At 47.7% G+C, this 17,436-nt stretch overlaps 1 protein-coding gene across 3 annotated transcripts in view; it reads right to left on the bottom strand.

Moving 5' to 3' along the window:
- Positions 1-14,707, bottom strand: part of LOC140070672 (serine/threonine-protein kinase Nek11-like) — a 334,707-nt gene extending 320,000 nt beyond the window's left edge. For 2 of the 3 annotated variants that reach the window (XM_072117429.1, XM_072117431.1), the window contains exons 1-2: positions 14,613-14,707; positions 1,708-1,865 (exon numbers count right to left, since the gene is read on the bottom strand). In XM_072117429.1, the coding sequence (XP_071973530.1) occupies positions 1,708-1,865 (158 nt within the window). In that variant the 5' untranslated portion in view covers positions 14,613-14,707. Of the gene's footprint in view, positions 1-1,707; positions 1,866-4,270; positions 4,519-14,612 lie in introns of those variants that run through there. The other variant, XM_072117430.1, reaches the window with a different exon arrangement.
- Between the last annotated feature and the right edge of the window lie 2,729 nt (positions 14,708-17,436).

Raw genomic sequence — 17,436 nt, 5'->3', positions numbered from 1 at the left:
TTGTTTCACTGCTTTGATTCACTTATATGAACTCGGAAAAAGTTAACTTATCTGTGTACATTTGACTCCAGAAAGACTACAGGAGTTACGACCACTAAAAAAAGTTTCATTGTGACCTTGTTAAACCTGCCTTAAGCAATCATACACGTTGGATATACATCAGCTTAACGTAGTGTAGTGTGCTTGAGGTCCTTTAAATGCTCAGGGGGAAGGGTCTGGTAGTTCAATTTTAACTTTCTGGAAAAGGAGCCTTTACCAGGAGAGCTCAGGTAAAGCCCAAAAGTGAACACCAAGCATTAATTTATGCAAATCTTTATTTCTTTCAAATGTTGTTCTTGGATATGGATAAGTAATCATTTTATAAGTCTAAGAAAATGCCTTAATGCTGCATAGCTCATCTTTATACAGTTTGTATATTGTTTGCAGCGCATCCCATTTTATAATGGGAAGATATACTGCAGACTTTGATAATGTTTATGCTGTACAAAAGATGTTATCATGTGGCTCGGGTGTCAACAGACACCGTATATGGGGTGTTGATCAGAAAACGGTGCTCCAGGAATGCACATCTACCCAATCATCTCTCTTACAGAATTATTAATTGGGAAGTTGTTTCCCAATCAAAACATTTCCCTTTATATCTTAAATACCTTTCCAACACTTTCCAAGGTCAGTGCCCATGATTAACATTCCCATAGTTCATTTCAATATGGAGTTGTGCCCCTGTAACAATGCTTGCCTTCACTGATAGCAAAAAAATATATTGTGCAAAACTATTCTTGTTTTTTGTTTATTTGGTGTAACCTTGATTTTCTGTACATACAGTGATCCAGCCACCAGTTCCAAGCATCAGTCTAGAAGCATTTGGCACTGGTGACTTAGCTGGAAAACCACTTCGGCTATTCAGTGGCCTCCTAAGAACACAGGAGGTCAATGAGGTCACAACTGCCGAAGACAAACAGAGGAAAATGGAGCAGGGTAAGTACACATTGTTTTTGTATTTTTTCAGGCTCTCCTGTGCTACCCTACATAGATTTGTTCCGGGATTCCTGAACAATTCCCTTTTGAGTGACAACTTCCATGAACTGTACTTACTGTATTTTTTTTTACGATATTCATGGTTGAAGTAAATTGCATTGTCTCGCTGCATAAGTGTAATTATACCTGCCATACTATATGTGGATGTATTGAGTAGTGTGGCGTATCATTGAGTATATCGTTTCTCTATGCTTGAAGTTTGTTGCTTTCCAACAACAATTAACAAAGGTGTCAGTCCTGAGAGAAACAAAAGGCAACCCCATGGAAACCAAACACATTGCCTGTAATTGTAACTGGCTGCTCTTCATAGAGGCCATATGAAGTTACTCTCATTATAGCTAACTATACAAGAGGGAATAAAGATGTGGTATCAGTTATTCAACAGCTAAGCAATTCAACTGCCTAGTATAGTATAGAATATTTTTACTTTAAAGTATAGGATTAAGTGGTATGACCATATGGTAAACACCATATTCTCTCCAAAATCAGGTAGCATTGAAATGAATGCAATCGTTTTATAACCCAGAGCTGCAGTCATAATTATACAGGGTTCAGAGGTGAAATATCCTTGAATGTCCAAGGGGTTTCTCGAGAACCAGCACAATTTTAATGTGTCAATTAAGTAAAATGTAGACAGCTACACAGGATCACAATTCATGTAAAACTTACTCAGAATCTCTGTCCTTTAAATCAGTCACCAAGTATGTAGTGGCAAAAGATCCACTGCCCAGCTTCTGGTGTACAACATATCGGTTCATTATATGAGAACCAGGGGAAAATCCACTTGGGCATATTGTTGTTTTATCTCTGTCTACAGTTTGATCCATCTGTAAAATATAACACAAAGACACTTGACAGATCATAATTTGAGCAGTGCTGGGTATACAATCTTCTGGAATAGAGGCTCTAGGTACAGCACCAATAGACCACTAATACACCATTACAAAAGGCACAATAAGGATATGCATACTTCGCAGCCACATAATATGTGACAATTGCAAATCACGTTTCCTTCTATTCAAGTACTCCTATAGCAGAGCCATAACAATTATACCTCCCATCTTTCAGAATGCAGAAATTGTGATAAAAATTGGGGTATCTTTATTGTGAAATTTTTAATGTACTTAGTGTTCCCACACAGTATAATACCCCCTTAATGGCTCCCCCTTATATAACCACAAATAGTAAATGGTAATTCCACCCTTTCTGTGTCAACCCAACTGAGTATAACCAGCCAGTCTTGTGGTCTAAACTGTATATTCCACCATCCCTCTACTGTATATTGCCCTCTGTCCTTTGGCCTTCCCGTAGCCCACCATCTATAATGACACCCTTCTATTGTCAACCAAAAATGCCCCCTTCCTTTATTTCCCACTTTTAAAGCCCCTTATTCTGTAGCCCCACACTGCAATCTTTGTATAGCAAACGCTTTTTGATGTTGCTCCACTCCACTGATAGTCGAGTGCCAACCTCAATCAAAATACCCACTTGTCCGTAGCAGACTACTTAATATGTAGCCAATAACTTATTATGTTCCGAAGCCACTCTCACTTTCAATGCCCTAGCCATTACTATAATTACTCTACTTATAACCCTCCCCATCACATTGTGCCTACCAAGCCCCGAGGTGCATACAGCAGTGGCAGGGCTGAATGGTGTAGCAATGAGCTAAGGGCTTGCCTTGCCTACTAGGTTCCCCCAACATTGACTTGCCTTATAGGTCCCCACAACCACCACCAGCTCCCTTCACATCACTGGCCAAGCTCCTGCTGAATGAAGCAGGGGTTATGATGGCATCACGCTGCCTGTGTCATATCAAAAACATCATACATAGGTAACAAAGTGGTGCAGTGGTGCCCTGCCAATTGCAGTGGGTTCTTAAAGGCTCTGATGCAATTGATTCTTACAGCCGCCTAATACATGAGCATAACAGGGGGATTCATTTACAATTGATATCAATTACAACTCAGGGGCCCACCTGTAGGCCAGTCTGAGCCGGCATGTGGGGTAGTTAACTATGCCATGACTACAGGACAGTGATGAGTGAAATGGCATGTTTGTTTACACCACAATAAAAATATAAAAGGGCCCTGTTCACATGTCAGTTGTCATCACATTGTTCCTGCCTGCAACAGAGCCATGCACAGCCATGGAAGAGGTTTGACAAGAAGAGAGGACTGCAGGCGGTATAGGATTTTTTTTCTTTTCAAAGAGTCCGGTTGCAGCATGCTGGGCATTCTGGAGAAAAGCAGGCATTATTTTGGGGGGACATGTTGGAGGAAAGGGAGCATTATTAATGGGGGTATGCTGTAGGAAAAGGGACATTGATAATGGGGGCCATGCTGGAGGAAAGGGGCCTTAATAATGGGGGCATGGTGGAAGAATAGGGGACATTATTAACCGGGCATCCTGGAAAAAAGGGGGCATTATTAACAAGGGATATGCTCCTGGAAAGGGGGCATTATTAACAGGGGCATGTTGGAGATAAGGGGGCATTATTAAAAGGAGCATACTGGAGAAAAGGGGGCATTATTAACAGGCGGATATGCTAATATAAGCAGGGGTGGCTGCTGTCAGAGGTTTTGGCACACTAAGGGGTTGTGATTATGGTGTGGCCCGCACAAGTCCATGGAGAAAATTGTTTGCCTGCAACTGGTCCATGGAAGCTCAGCAATTGAAATAAATTTGTGGTTAGTCACGAAACCTCCAATGTATAGAATCACAACAGCAAAATTGGGGATAACGATATGAAGGGCTAAAATGCAACTGGTCCATGGTCACAAAAAGTTTGGGGACCACTTCTCTAAGGGGTTTCTGTGCAGCAGTTTTCTCATTTACATCACAGACAAGACTGAATTATAATAGATGATAACACCTCTAGATGATGTCTACTGCTACACTCCCATCTGCACAGAATATGTTTGGAAACCTTTCCATACACCTCCACGAGTCAGCTCCAGAAAACTGCTCCCTATGGCCATGAGGCTGCTGTAAAGCACATCACTTAATAGCGTTACTAGAAATCAGGCAAGATGGCATCCTCCATAATAATGGATATAAAACAGAAGGAAAAAAACATAATTAAAAAAATTATAAAAACAGATTTAAAAACTAATATTGGTGACATATTTCTTCAATAAAATCTGCTGTGTATATATCCCTTTTCTTTTAGTCATTCATGCTTTGCCCAAAGCGACATAAAAAAAAGGCTTTAATTCTGTGATCTGCTCACCTGCTCTGCGCCATTCACAGCGAGCAGGGTTAGATCTTGCTATTAATTGCTGTGAATCATTGCATGTAGAGCACCCAGCTGGGCCCCTGTCTCTGAGGACGATAAGGTTGGGTAAGGCAGTGTGACTCTGTCAGGCTCTTTATAAGGACTGTCACACTGTGAGGCAGCTTTTATCAAAGACTAGACATTTACCAGATTAAATGTTACTGTTGGCAGATTGTAGTAGACCAGATGAAAACAATGTCAGAATCCTGTATACCAGACTTGTATCCAGGGCAAAATTAAAGGGACATTGCACACAAAATGTAACTATTCAATAGGCTTATAGGCTAAAAATAGCTGATGATTTCTTCAGTTAAGCTGTCTGTTAGGGTTCAATCACATCTCATTTTTCTATCAATTTAAAGGATACATTGGAAGGACTACAATGGAGAGCTAAGATGTAAGCACATACAGTACACTGGAATACGTCATCCCGTTCCTCTCCCTTTTAGCAGGAGTAAACATCGGCAGCAGCCATGGTGTTTCCTTAAAGGGAACCCGTCACCACTATTTTCACAAATACAGCTAGTGACAGGTTCCTATAGAGCTCTAATAACTATTTGACACCCTGCTTGTAGCTAAAAATTATGCCCCTGAGATTCCCATATGCAACACCCTCGCCGATGCAATGGCGAGGTAGTGTTTGCGAATACGTCCCACCTGCATGTAATTACACTACACAACATGGTTCTGATAGGACATAGGGGTATTGCAGTGGTGAATCCTGCCTTGCAAGGCAGAGGTTAAGTATTTTGTATGATGCAAGATGCTATTGTCCAATGATTAGTGTTACATTCTGTGCTCTGTAAGCTGAGATGTGATTGGAGGAGCAGCCACCACCTGACCAAAGGGAGGTAATAAAACCCCCTGGCCAGGAATGTTCTAGAGTCTAAGGGAGGATTCTAGTGGAGAGAGATTCCAGTGTAGGAGAATCCTAGAGATCAGGGAGTTAGTGAGAGAAGTCTCTCCCAGATGAGAAGAGGAGAAGATCTTGTAGACTTAGAGCGAGTGAGTGAGTGAGTAATCTCAGTCTGGCCCATACCAGAGCAGGAAGAGCCTAGCCCCTGCCTCTGAAGAGTGGAGCATTAGACTAGAGTTAGTGTAGTGAGGAAAAGGGGTATCATCTTACCTTTAAAGGTGATACCTGAAGCCCTACAGGATAAAGCTGAAGCTTCCTACCAGGACACAGCTGCCTCCCAGCCTGCCCTCTACATCCAGGCTGGTGACCTATCTCCTGAGGCTCTCTCCAACTCACATCTCAGCACTCCATCTACCTGTTAAAGGCACGTTGCTGCGGTTCCTGCCGGTTCAAATAAAGAACTGTAAGTTGTTTTCTTCAACTTCTGTCTCCGTCTGGTCCCTGCTAATACGGCTGCCTTCATCACCGGCACCCTGTCCATCACCTAGCAGCCTCTCCCTCATCATTTCTTGCCAACACCACCCTGCTGGAGACCTGCCAGGCTGTAGGACAGCCCTCCGGTTCCCCCCGTACCAAGCACCGTGACAATAGCGTGCTTAGGCCGCAACCGCCAGCCACTCCGGTACCGCGGGCCCCGGCTGTCACCAGGCCTCACCTCAAGGGCTAGGCCCCGGTGGGGGATGTTGCAAGTGGCGTCACGAACAGGATTGATACTTCTGTGCCTTATTACGGCATTAAAGACTTTCCTTTATTAAAAAGACTGTGCTGCCTAACCCTGCTGCCATCCGGGTTTAGGCCCAAGTGATTGTGTGTTTCTGGATTGAACTGTGTTACTGCTGCCACGTGCTGTCGAGCACCGCTCCAGCACTCAGGAGGTTAATCCCGGCAAGAACTGTACCAGCTCTGCTACATCCGGCGCTGCCGCGCCTGAAGATTTTTACCTCAGAAACTGTGGCGCAGCAAATAATTCAAGCCCGCCAAAACCTTCACTGGCGGGAAACCCAGATGACGCACCAAACTCCGCCCACGCGCGAATGGCGCGAACCCCGCCTCCTGTGGCGCAGGAAAAATTAGAGCCCGCCACAGCTCTTGGCGGGAAGGACTTGGACTCCTCCCACTGGCTAGAGGCGGACTTCCTGCCCCGCCTCAGAGAAATGCCAGAACTCGAGTGGATTTTGGACAGTGAGGACAGCATCATGTGGGGTCCTCCGCCCTTCCCTCCTGTGGAGCGTCCTGAGTTCTTTGAAGTGCTGGAGACCATGGTGGTGGTCTCTGCGCAGCCGGTCCGGAGGCCCTTTGCTGGGCACCGGCTGCATCGAGGACTGACCCGAGCATTCGTCACCCGGCGGTATGTCCAGACGGTGACGGAGTACCAAGTTCCACCCGGGCGGTTCCTCGTACCTATCCCGATTACCATTCCGGTACCGCAGGCCCACGTGGAGGCGCCACGTGGGGAGGCCCCGACTCCTGTTGAGCCAGCGCCTGGGCCTACTGCTGCTGTACCACCTGCTCCGAGGCCTACTGTCCCTGCTGTTCGGCCTGCTAGCCCTGCTGTGACGGTTACTGATCCTCCGGCTGCTCCCGCTCCTGTTCCGGCACCTGCCCGACCATCACGGAGATCCGAGCCTGCACCGGAGCCACGAGCCCCAGCACCGGCACCTCCGCAGCCTCGAGGCCGAGGTGAGGCCGCCCGCCAGCGACTCCGGGACGCTGTCTCGGAGCAGCGACGCCGCGAGAAGGAGGCCCAACGCTACATGGCCGGCCGGTCTACAGCTGGAGCCTGGGTGGAAAAGAACCGCACCACCGGCATGGTCCGGTTCTTCGATAAGCAGCGTGGCTATGGCTTCGCCACCCAGGACTACACCGGACGGGAAGTATTCATACCCCGCCGGTCTGTCAAGAGGCCTGATCTGCCGGAGAACCAGCACAACCTGAAGCCAGGCGAGTGCATTGAATTCTCCCTGCAAGAGGGGCCCCGAGGACCCTGGGCGGCTGGTGTGATCCGGATCCCCGACTCCGATGAGGACCGCTACCCACCGTATGACGACTGGTATGAGGACGACGAGTGGCCGGAATCCCCGAACACCTCTTCTTCCTCGGCTGCGAGTCCCCGGGCGGTGACCCACGTGAATGCCCCATCCACGGTAATCGTGAGTACGGGTCCCATTGCCATCCATGGGCCGGGCATGATCCAGGGCGCCACCCCCACAGTTTCCCCTGCCGGGAGTATTGCCAGGTCCCGCGGCTCTTCTGTGGGAGAAGACATCCCGGCTACCGAACCTTGTCCGGAGGTTCTGTCTAGGTCCACATCTCCCCTTGCCGGTTACCAATGGGGTGATGTCCCGGCCCCAGAAGAACCGGAGCTGGAAGGAGCTGCGGCGCTGCCGCAGGTCCCTGTTTATTTCTTCCTGGACCCCTCCGTGGTCCCTGGCTCAGTTGAGCCCCCGGCTGGATCAGCCGACACCCCGGGCGACAGTGCTCCTCCCCCTGAAGGTCCGGAGGATGTTGCTGCACCTGCAGTACCCACTACTGCCACCGGGTGTCCCCAACCGGCACCTACTCCCGCTGAGGATGCACAGGATTCCCTGCTGACTTTGGATCCTGTCCCTGCTGAACCCAGCGAAGATGCAGAGTAACCCCTGAAGGGCTGTAGCCCACTTCAGGTACTGCACTGTGTACATATGTGTATTTATTTCCTCTCATCCCTAAAGAGCCAGAGACTTTCCTGAGACTCTCATCCCTATTTATCTCAGTCAAGAGACATACCTTGAACTGATTATTGTCCTGTGCTATGATAGCACCCTTCCTCTGCCCCAGCAGAGATTCCTACCAAAGGACTCTGTCCCTCTACACATAGAGGAGACCCTTTGTTTCATCAGTGCACTTTTCCCCACATCAAGGGCTGTACCCAGAAGATGGACTTTGTCATTAAAGACCTTCTGTGAGACTTTTGCCAACTCCAAGGAAAAGTTGCCATGTAATTATTATTATTTTGCACTTAATGCCTCCCTTCTAGGTATGGACATTATGCTTGCACCTTTTTATGCCTTTCCTTTGCAGGAAAAGAGACATTTGCTGTCGTGCTACCCTGAGTAGCCTACCTCTGTACCGTTTGTAACGTTTAAGATGTGTACCCATTGGGCTCCTAAGCCAATGTGAATTTACCTGTTTGCACACTGTCATATATGCCAGTAGTCTGCATTAACCCTTTCATAGGCTTTTCAGGTTGTAGTGTGGCTGTGTCGGACCGTCTTTTTGTGTAAAACACTGACCGCTACCTGATCCCTCAAACTGAGGTTTGCACATGGGGGTAGTCCGTAAACTGCGGGTCTTTAGGGGACCGGGGGTGTTACACAGTTAGCACCTGGATGCCACCCATACATGGGTAAGGATGCCAGTCAGGAGGTACTCGTGTCACATATGCCAATGTAATGCATATACACACACTATATAATTGCCGCCAGGGAAGAAGCGTTGATACAACAAATATACAGGCCTTGGTGCAAGGAGTGGATTACAGGACATGACACCACACCTTTCCTACTGTACAGTTCGGTTTAATGGCGTCAGCGGCCAACTGTCATACAGCTATATGTTTTTGTCTCAGTCCGACACCAACCCAGGTGCCTGTCTCCAGGACCATGGGCGGTTTGTCCCTACACCTCACATAGCCTGCACTTCCCAGAAGTGCCCTTAGCCCCCTCTGTGCCCCAAAACATCTATAGTCGAGCCGAGGGCGGCTCTTTCAATTGCCCCCGGGGTATGCAACACCCTCGCCGATGCAATGGCGAGGTAGTGTTTGCGAATACGTCCCACCTGCATGTAATTACACTACACAACATGGTTCTGATAGGACATAGGGGTATTGCAGTGGTGAATCCTGCCTTGCAAGGCAGAGGTTAAGTATTTTGTATGATGCAAGATGCTATTGTCCAATGATTTGTGTTACATTCTGTGCTCTGTAAGCTGAGATGTGATTGGAGGAGCAGCCACCACCTGACCAAAGGGAGGTAATAAAACCCCCTGGCCAGGAATGTTCTAGAGTCTAAGGGAGGATTCTAGTGGAGAGAGATTCCAGTGTAGGAGAATCCTAGAGATCAGGGAGTTAGTGAGAGAAGTCTCTCCCAGATGAGAAGAGGAGAAGATCTTGTAGACTTAGAGCGAGTGAGTGAGTGAGTAATCTCAGTCTGGCCCATACCAGAGCAGGAAGAGCCTAGCCCCTGCCTCTGAAGAGTGGAGCATTAGACTAGAGTTAGTGTAGTGAGGAAAAGGGGTATCATCTTACCTTTAAAGGTGATACCTGAAGCCCTACAGGATAAAGCTGAAGCTTCCTACCAGGACACAGCTGCCTCCCAGCCTGCCCTCTACATCCAGGCTGGTGACCTATCTCCTGAGGCTCCCTCCAACTCACATCTCAGCACTCCATCTACCTGTTAAAGGCACGTTGCTGCGGTTCCTGCCGGTTCAAATAAAGAACTGTAAGTTGTTTTCTTCAACTTCTGTCTCCGTCTGGTCCCTGCTAATACGGCTGCCTTCATCACCGGCACCCTGTCCATCACCCAGAGACTCACACTCGGGACATTAAGGGGTTGCCCCAGGGAGATCCGCTATAGCAGCCTCTCCCTCATCATTTCTTGCCAACACCACCCTGCTGGAGACCTGCCAGGCTGTAGGACAGCCCTCCGGTTCCCCCCGTACCAAGCACCGTGACAATAGCGTGCTTAGGCCCCAACCGCCAGCCACTCCGGTACCGCGGGCCCCGGCTGTCACCAGGCCTCACCTCAAGGGCTAGACCCCGGTGGGGGATGTTGCACATATATTCAACTTTATAGTTTTATCTGGTAACTAAGCATGGCTACATGTAGTCCAGGTGGGCGTGGCCTCCTCGGGCTGAATCCAGCAGCTTCTCTCCATCCCTATCTCTGTATGCTGCTATAATGTCATGTGACCAGGGTGACATCATCGCAGGTCCTATAGCTTTTGTAGCATTAGGAACTGTACACTATGAAATCACAGCATATTTTATCAAATGAAATCACAGCAGCCTGCATGGAGAGGAGTGGAAGTCCATGGAGGCTGCTGTGATGGTTTTATGTGGTTAGATATGTACATGGGGTACAGGGCCGCATCTGCCATGAGGCGAGATGAAAATCTCGCCTCAGGCGGCAGAATGTGGATCCCTGTAAAGGGCGGCGAAATTCGCCGCTCTAAAGTGGGCGATTCGGGCGCCGTTAACGCCCGAATCGCCCACCTGCTAAATAAATCGCGCCTGTCTCTTTAAGACACAGGCGCGATTTATATGCGGAGCGACGCAGCGCCTTTCTGGCAGCTGCGTCGCTCCGTTCCAATCAGCGACACAGGCGTCATGACGTAACGCCGCCTGTGTCGCTGTGCGGAGCCGGGGCTCACAGGAGAGCCGCGTGAAGACGGGACCCGCGCGCCGAGGGAGCAGCTGCCTGCAGGTGAGTATGATTTTATTATTTTTCATGTATTTTCATTAATTAAATGTGGCCAATAAGGGGGAGTGGGGAGGTGTAATTATCGTGGGAGGGGGGGAGTACTGTATACATTCTATGTGGCCATATTTGTTGCATACTGTGTGTGTGTGGGGGGGGATGCTGTATACATTATATGGATATTATGGGGCCAGAATTGTGTTATACTGGGGGGGGGGGGTACTGTATATATTTTATGGGGCCAGAATTGTTTTATACTGGGGGGGGGTACTGTATATATTTTCTGGGGCCAGAATTGTTTTATACTGGGGGAGGGGGGACTGTATATATTTTCTGGGGCCAGAATTGTTTTATATTGGGGGAGGGGGGACTGTATATATTTTCTGGGGCCAGAATTGTTTTATATTGGGGGAGGGGGGACTGTATATATTTTCTGGGGCCAGAATTGTTTTATACTGGGGGAGGGGGGACTGTATATATTTTCTGGGGCCAGAATTGTTTTATACTGGGGGAGGGGGGACTGTATATATTTTATGGGGCCAGAATTGTTTTATACTGGGGGGGGGGGGACTGTATATATTTTATGGGGCCAGAATTGTTTTATACTGGGGGGGGGGGTACTGTATATATTTTATGGGGCCAGAATTGTTTTATACTGGGGGGGGGGGGACTGTATATATTTTATGGGGCCAGAATTGTTTTATACTGGGGGGGGGGGTGCAGTATATATTATATGGGGCCAGATTTCAGCTGGGGGGGCTGTATATGGGATACAGTATATTACTAAGCTGGGGGGGCTGTATATTAGGGGGTGCTATATATTCACATTGGTCAGGGGAGCACTGTATGTAAAATCATGTAACATAATAACAGGGTGGGATATATTAGTTATAGGATACCATAGATTACTTTGCATCATTTAAACCAAATGTTAGGGGGTCTGTATTAATAAATTGGGGGTGTTGTATATTGATTGGTGCTGTGTATGCTATAATTTCAGTAGAAATATACATGAAGGGATATTTTATATGTGGGGAGAGTGCGGTCAGTTGTGCTGTGAGGGGTATATAATATTTAGGAGCGCAGTGTTGTTATCCAGGAGACTTTATACTGTAAGTGACTGTGGTATTTTTAGGGACGCCGGGTGGAGATGCTGCACGGAGCTGAAGACATCTGCCAGTGAATTCAGCAGTGATACGTCATGGATTGAAGAAATTGAAGAACCAGGAATAAAGTCCCCCTGATGGAAGAGATTGTCATCTATAAGGTACTAGAGGACACTAATGACTCCCAAAACCTGTAGTCAGTAACACAGTCAGGGAGCTGCCTGTGACGATGTTAGTTGTTAGTAAAGTTTTCAACATTTACTTAACAGGGAGCGGGGGGGGGGGGGGGGGGCAGCATTTTAATATTCGCCTCAGGCAGCAAATATGCTAGAATCGGCCCTGATGGGGTATAGTTTTCATATTAAGTAGCTCAAGGACCTTTGATGATGTCACCATGGTCACATGACATTAGGCCACGCCCCCGTGGACTTGCTCCAAAGCTGCATAGATACCAGGCAAGATTATAACTCTGATTTTATGGGGATCTGAGGGGAACAATTTTTAGCTAAAAGCAGGGTGTCAGATAGTTACTAGAGCTCTATAGGAACCTGCCACTACCTGTATTTGTGAAAATAGTGGTGACGGGTTCCCTTTAAGTGATGTAATTATATGGAGGTGCTCCCTCCTGCTGAGCGACTTATATGTTCAGCGGAGGCTGGGAAGTTTTCAATATTTCACATCATTTGCTCTGCTGAGCATATATATACGTTGCTCACCAGGAGGCAGCAGGTTGGAAAGACTCAGTCTGCTGTGTGTATGTTGTCCATACATAAGGCTACATGCACATGACATGGAAATGAGGACGAGTCCTTATTGACTGCTATGGACTCATGCACATAGCTGTAGATGCCACAGCCCGTGCACGAACTGACTGCCCGAGACACAAAAATTAGAGTAGTTCGTATTCCTGCTTGTGTTTGCATCCCAGGAAATCGTTTACGTTTCATCCACTGATGACACACTGGATGTCGTGGACGCCGGATCCCAACATGTGCAGATAGAGGCAAGAGGGCAGCGTGAGACTATCTAAGGATGCCTTCACTCATGTATTTTCGGTTTGTGTGCTATCTGTTGATTCAGCGGACAGCACACAGAATAATTCATTTCAATGGGCTCTTACACACAGCTGTGGTTTCCATCGCCCATTGTATGGGCCAACTACCTGAGACACATAACACAGTGTTGGTCCAATTCCTGACCAAATCTTACAAACTAAGGTAGACAGATTTCAACAGTCGGTGGATATACTAAACCAGTGTCGGACTGGGTCGGCGGGGGGCCGGCGAATCCCCCGGTCCGACATCGACACCGCAACACACGTCCCGCAAATTTGCAGGGGCCTCCGTTTGCACCAGAGGCCCCTGCCACTAGTATGCACATGCGGCCAATACTCGCAGCCGCTAAGATATGGCGCCAGCGGCACCTCCTGACAGCCGGCCCCAGACATGTCATCTGCATCTTTAAGATGACATGTCTGGTCCGGGACTGTCATCGCAGTAAGACTCGCGGTAACAGTCTCCAAGACCTCGGTTGTGTGGCACATAATGAAGTGATTACGCTGCCGCGCATCCCGTCATCATCCTCACTCTTCAATCTGGACCTGTACTAAACTCCTGGTTCACAATGCTTATACTGCAAGTAAAACTGGCCAAAAGATACATAACAGACAAAACTGCTGAAACCAAAGACTTGTCATGTGTTCTCATCAAAGTGCTTCAAACTGTAGCACTCTAAGCCACATTTTCAGTGAATTCTGCATGCAAAATTCTAATTTTAGGCTTGATTCTATTTTCTGTAGTTACTGACAGCCTGTGTAAAACTAGCTTTTATGGAGGCCATTGAGGGTAGTGTCATTGACTGGGGCACTACAGTAGAAGGTATCAAGACATCAGATCCTCATACTATGCAGTGACGCTAGCACCAAGGATTAGAAAAGCTCCGATCTTGTGTGTTTAACCCATTAGACACCTGGCCATCTACAGTCTGTGGTGTCTAAATGGCTTCAGAGGAACAGAGCAATCGCAGGATGCTGGAGGGTCCTTTAAAAATCTCCAGGCCTGCCTGTAGCATCAGGTTGTGCCAGAGGCATGGCCTGATAGAATACATTTCTATTTCTGACAGTAATAATATGATTTCATGTTAGTGTTTACTTATGGAAATAATTATATGTTTAAAATAAAAGTTTTGTGTAAAAAAAACTTTAGAAAACCTCGACAAACATCCAACAGTACCTTATCCTCTACTTTCCAAGCATGCTTTTGGTGATTTTTATAACTTCTATATTATCCAGAATTGTTCCAAAAATCAGACTCTGCCTTCCCTAAGATGAAGTCAAGCTCTCCCACGCTTCCTCCCCATGCTTTGGGTATCCGCCCTGCTTGACTGCATGATTGAGAAAAAAAGCAAGTGTGCCTCATCAGATTCACATCAAGGTGAGTCTAAAAGTTCAAATTTTTATTTTTATCACAAGTAAAGATTTAAGAAAGGTCCATTTGGGACCCAAAACCACAGGTCCATAAGGACTGGTAGTTGGTTTAAGGTCCCAAATTGAACTGACAGGTATTCTTTAAATTTACTTTAGAGAAAAGTTTAGTAAAAGTCAGCAGCAAAGTGTCAAATCTCTTGGGGCCCCCATACACCTATAATGACAGAGATATTACAAAAAAGTCGGCATTGATTAAAGTAGCTTGGTCATTAAGTTGCAGTGGTTAATATGCTTGAACTATATTTATCTATATATATGTCTGTATATATATTATATACCATATAAGTCATATATAAGTCATGTCCTACAGCTCATTGTATAAACAATAACTTACCTGTTACTGCAAAGCTTCATTATACACCTGTAGCAGGTCACTGCAGACATTGCTGGCAGGTCAGCAGAGTCCATGTAAATCTATATGGGGGACTGAGTATTTATAGGAATATTTTTTATTCACCAACAACCAACAGAAATGACAGCAATGGTCACAATGTAACACCAGAATAGAGTGCAGCATAGTACATTGACATTAGTAAGGAGGAAGATATGACTGTTATAGATTCTGACATGCTAATTAAGGTAACTACTCCTGTAACACAACATGGTATACCCCATGTGAGCCGCTGGCTTGGTCACAGTTGTCCCTGGATACTGAAGGTGAGAGATGTATTACTTCCTCTCTGAGGCTCAGGCTGCACACTATTTTAGCACAACAGGAACTGAATTATCATTATTTGGTTAACTGTGATTTTAAAAACTTTAAAGACATCAGTGGTTTTTTGAAGTATGAAAGAAACAAAAAAAAAAACATTCATCGCCCCCAAAAAGTATTCAAAAATATGCCCCCTATTCATTGGGGTCACATCACCATTCACATAACCACTTTGTGGTTTGGGGGGTAGATTTATGACAACTCAGACAGAAAGACAGACAGACAAACAGAAGGAACATACCTCCCAACTGTTCACAAATAGAAAGAGGGACATTAGCCACGCCCTTGGCCACACCCCCTAGTCACACCCCCTTCTCGCTATTCAGTGATTGTTTTCTTTCAAAGCTGAATTTTACAAAGGTGATCACATAATATTTGAAAGACTCAGAGTGCGGTTACACGTACCACTAGCGCTGCATTTACAAACGCAATGATAGTGTATGGGCGCGCCTCGGCTCAATCGCATTTGCGTTTCCAATGAAAGCATGTGATCGCTAAGCAATCACATGGAAATGCAAATGGAAATCACACTGGTAATGCAAATGAGATGGGGCTGAGGCTTTCCCTCATGCACTAGTGTTACGTGTGTAAACGCTACCCTAGTGGTGCATGTGACCGCACCCTGATGTGTATACATGCAATATGCAGTAGCAGTGTCGGACTGGAGTACCTTGGGCCCACCAGAGAAAATTTTTTGGGGTGCCCACCCTTCATGTAACAAGAAAGACTACCAGACTTCTCGTAATTAAAGTGTCAAACACGTTCTGGGAAATTTATTAGAAGTGAGGAGCTCACTCCTCTCCATAGGAGATAGTGGTGCACTGCTGTGCACACAGGGAGAGAATGCATGCGCTATCTTTTCTCCCTGTATGGTGTACACGTGTGCTGTCTATCGGGAGGTATATAAGGCTGCAAACTTGCAACCATATATTCATCCCCACAATGGCAGTGTGAATGCACCCTGTGTCCAATCATTGCTGGGAAAACATCTTATTATATTACTATGTACTGCAGCTGTAGCACCATGTATAACTGTGCGCTGCGGCTGTAGCACCATGTATGGCTGAGCGCTGCGGCGGTAGCACCATGTATGGCTGCGCGCTGCGGCTGTAGCACCATGTATGGCTGCGCGCTGCGGCTGTAGCACCATGTATGGCTGCGCGCTGCGGCTGTAGCACCATGTATGGCTGCGCGCTGCGGCTGTACCACCATGTATGGCTGCGCGCTGCGGCTGTACCACCATGTATGGCTGCGCGCTGCGGCTGTACCACCATGTATGGCTGCGCGCTGCGGCTGTAGCACCATGTATGGCTGCGCGCTGCGGCTGTACCACCATGTATGGCTGCGCGCTGCGGCTGTACCACCATGTATGGCTGCGCGCTGCGGCTGTACCACCTTGTATGGCTGCGCGCTGCGGCTGTACCACCATGTATGGCTGCGCGCTGCGGCTGTACCACCATGTATGGCTGCGCGCTGCGGCTGTACCACCATGTATGGCTGCGCGCTGCGGCTGTACCACCATGTATGGCTGCGCGCTGCGGCTGTAGCACCATGTATGGCTGCGCGCTGCGGCTGTAGCACCATGTATGGCTGCGCGCTGCGGCTGTAGCACCATGTATGGCTGCGCGCTGCGGCTGTAGCACCATGTATGGCTGTGCGCTGCGGCTGTAGCGCCATGTATGGCTGTGCGCTGCGGCTGTAGCGCCATGTATGGCTGTGTACTTTTTTCTGTAGATTCTGTAGAACACAAAAACATTTTAGGCTCTTCACTCCATAAACAGTGTCCCAAAGTGGGAAATTTTACAATGATGACCCCACTGTAGCCAGTATTGTTATGGTGGCCAGTATAGTCCCCCCAGTAGCCAGCATAGTCACCGGGCCTCCGCTCACCCCAGTATAGATACAGGGCCTCCCCTCACCCCAGTATAGATACAGGGCCTCCCCTCACCCCAGTATAGATACAGGGCCCCCCCTCACCCCAGTATAGACACAGGGCCTCCCCTCACCCCAGTATAGACACAGGGCCTCCCCTCACCCCAGTATAGACACAGGGCCTCCCCTCACCCCAGTATAGACACAGAGCCTCCCCTCACCCCAGTATAGACACAGGGCCTCCCCTCACCCCAGTATAGACACAGGTCCTCCCCTCACCCCAGTATAGACACAGGGCCTCCCCTCACCCCAGTATAGACACAGGGCCTCCCCTCACCCCAGTATAGACACAGGGCCCCCCCTCACCCCAGTATAGACACAGGGCCTCCCCTCTCCCCAGTATAGATACAGGGCCTCCCCTCTCCCCAGTATAGATACAGGGCCTCCCCTCTCCCCAGTATAGATACAGGGCCTCCCCTCTCCCCAGTATAGTTACAGGGCCTCCCCTCTCCCCAGTATAGTTACAGGGCCTCCCTTCACCCCAGGGCCTTACACTCACCAAGACGCTCCAACT

The sequence above is a fragment of the Engystomops pustulosus genome, chromosome 7 (assembly GCF_040894005.1).
Source record: "Engystomops pustulosus chromosome 7, aEngPut4.maternal, whole genome shotgun sequence".
In the NCBI taxonomy this organism is placed as follows: Eukaryota; Metazoa; Chordata; class Amphibia; order Anura; family Leptodactylidae; genus Engystomops; species Engystomops pustulosus.
The sequence above is the reverse complement of the archived record's forward strand: the minus strand, read 5'-3'. Positions and strand labels throughout refer to the sequence as shown.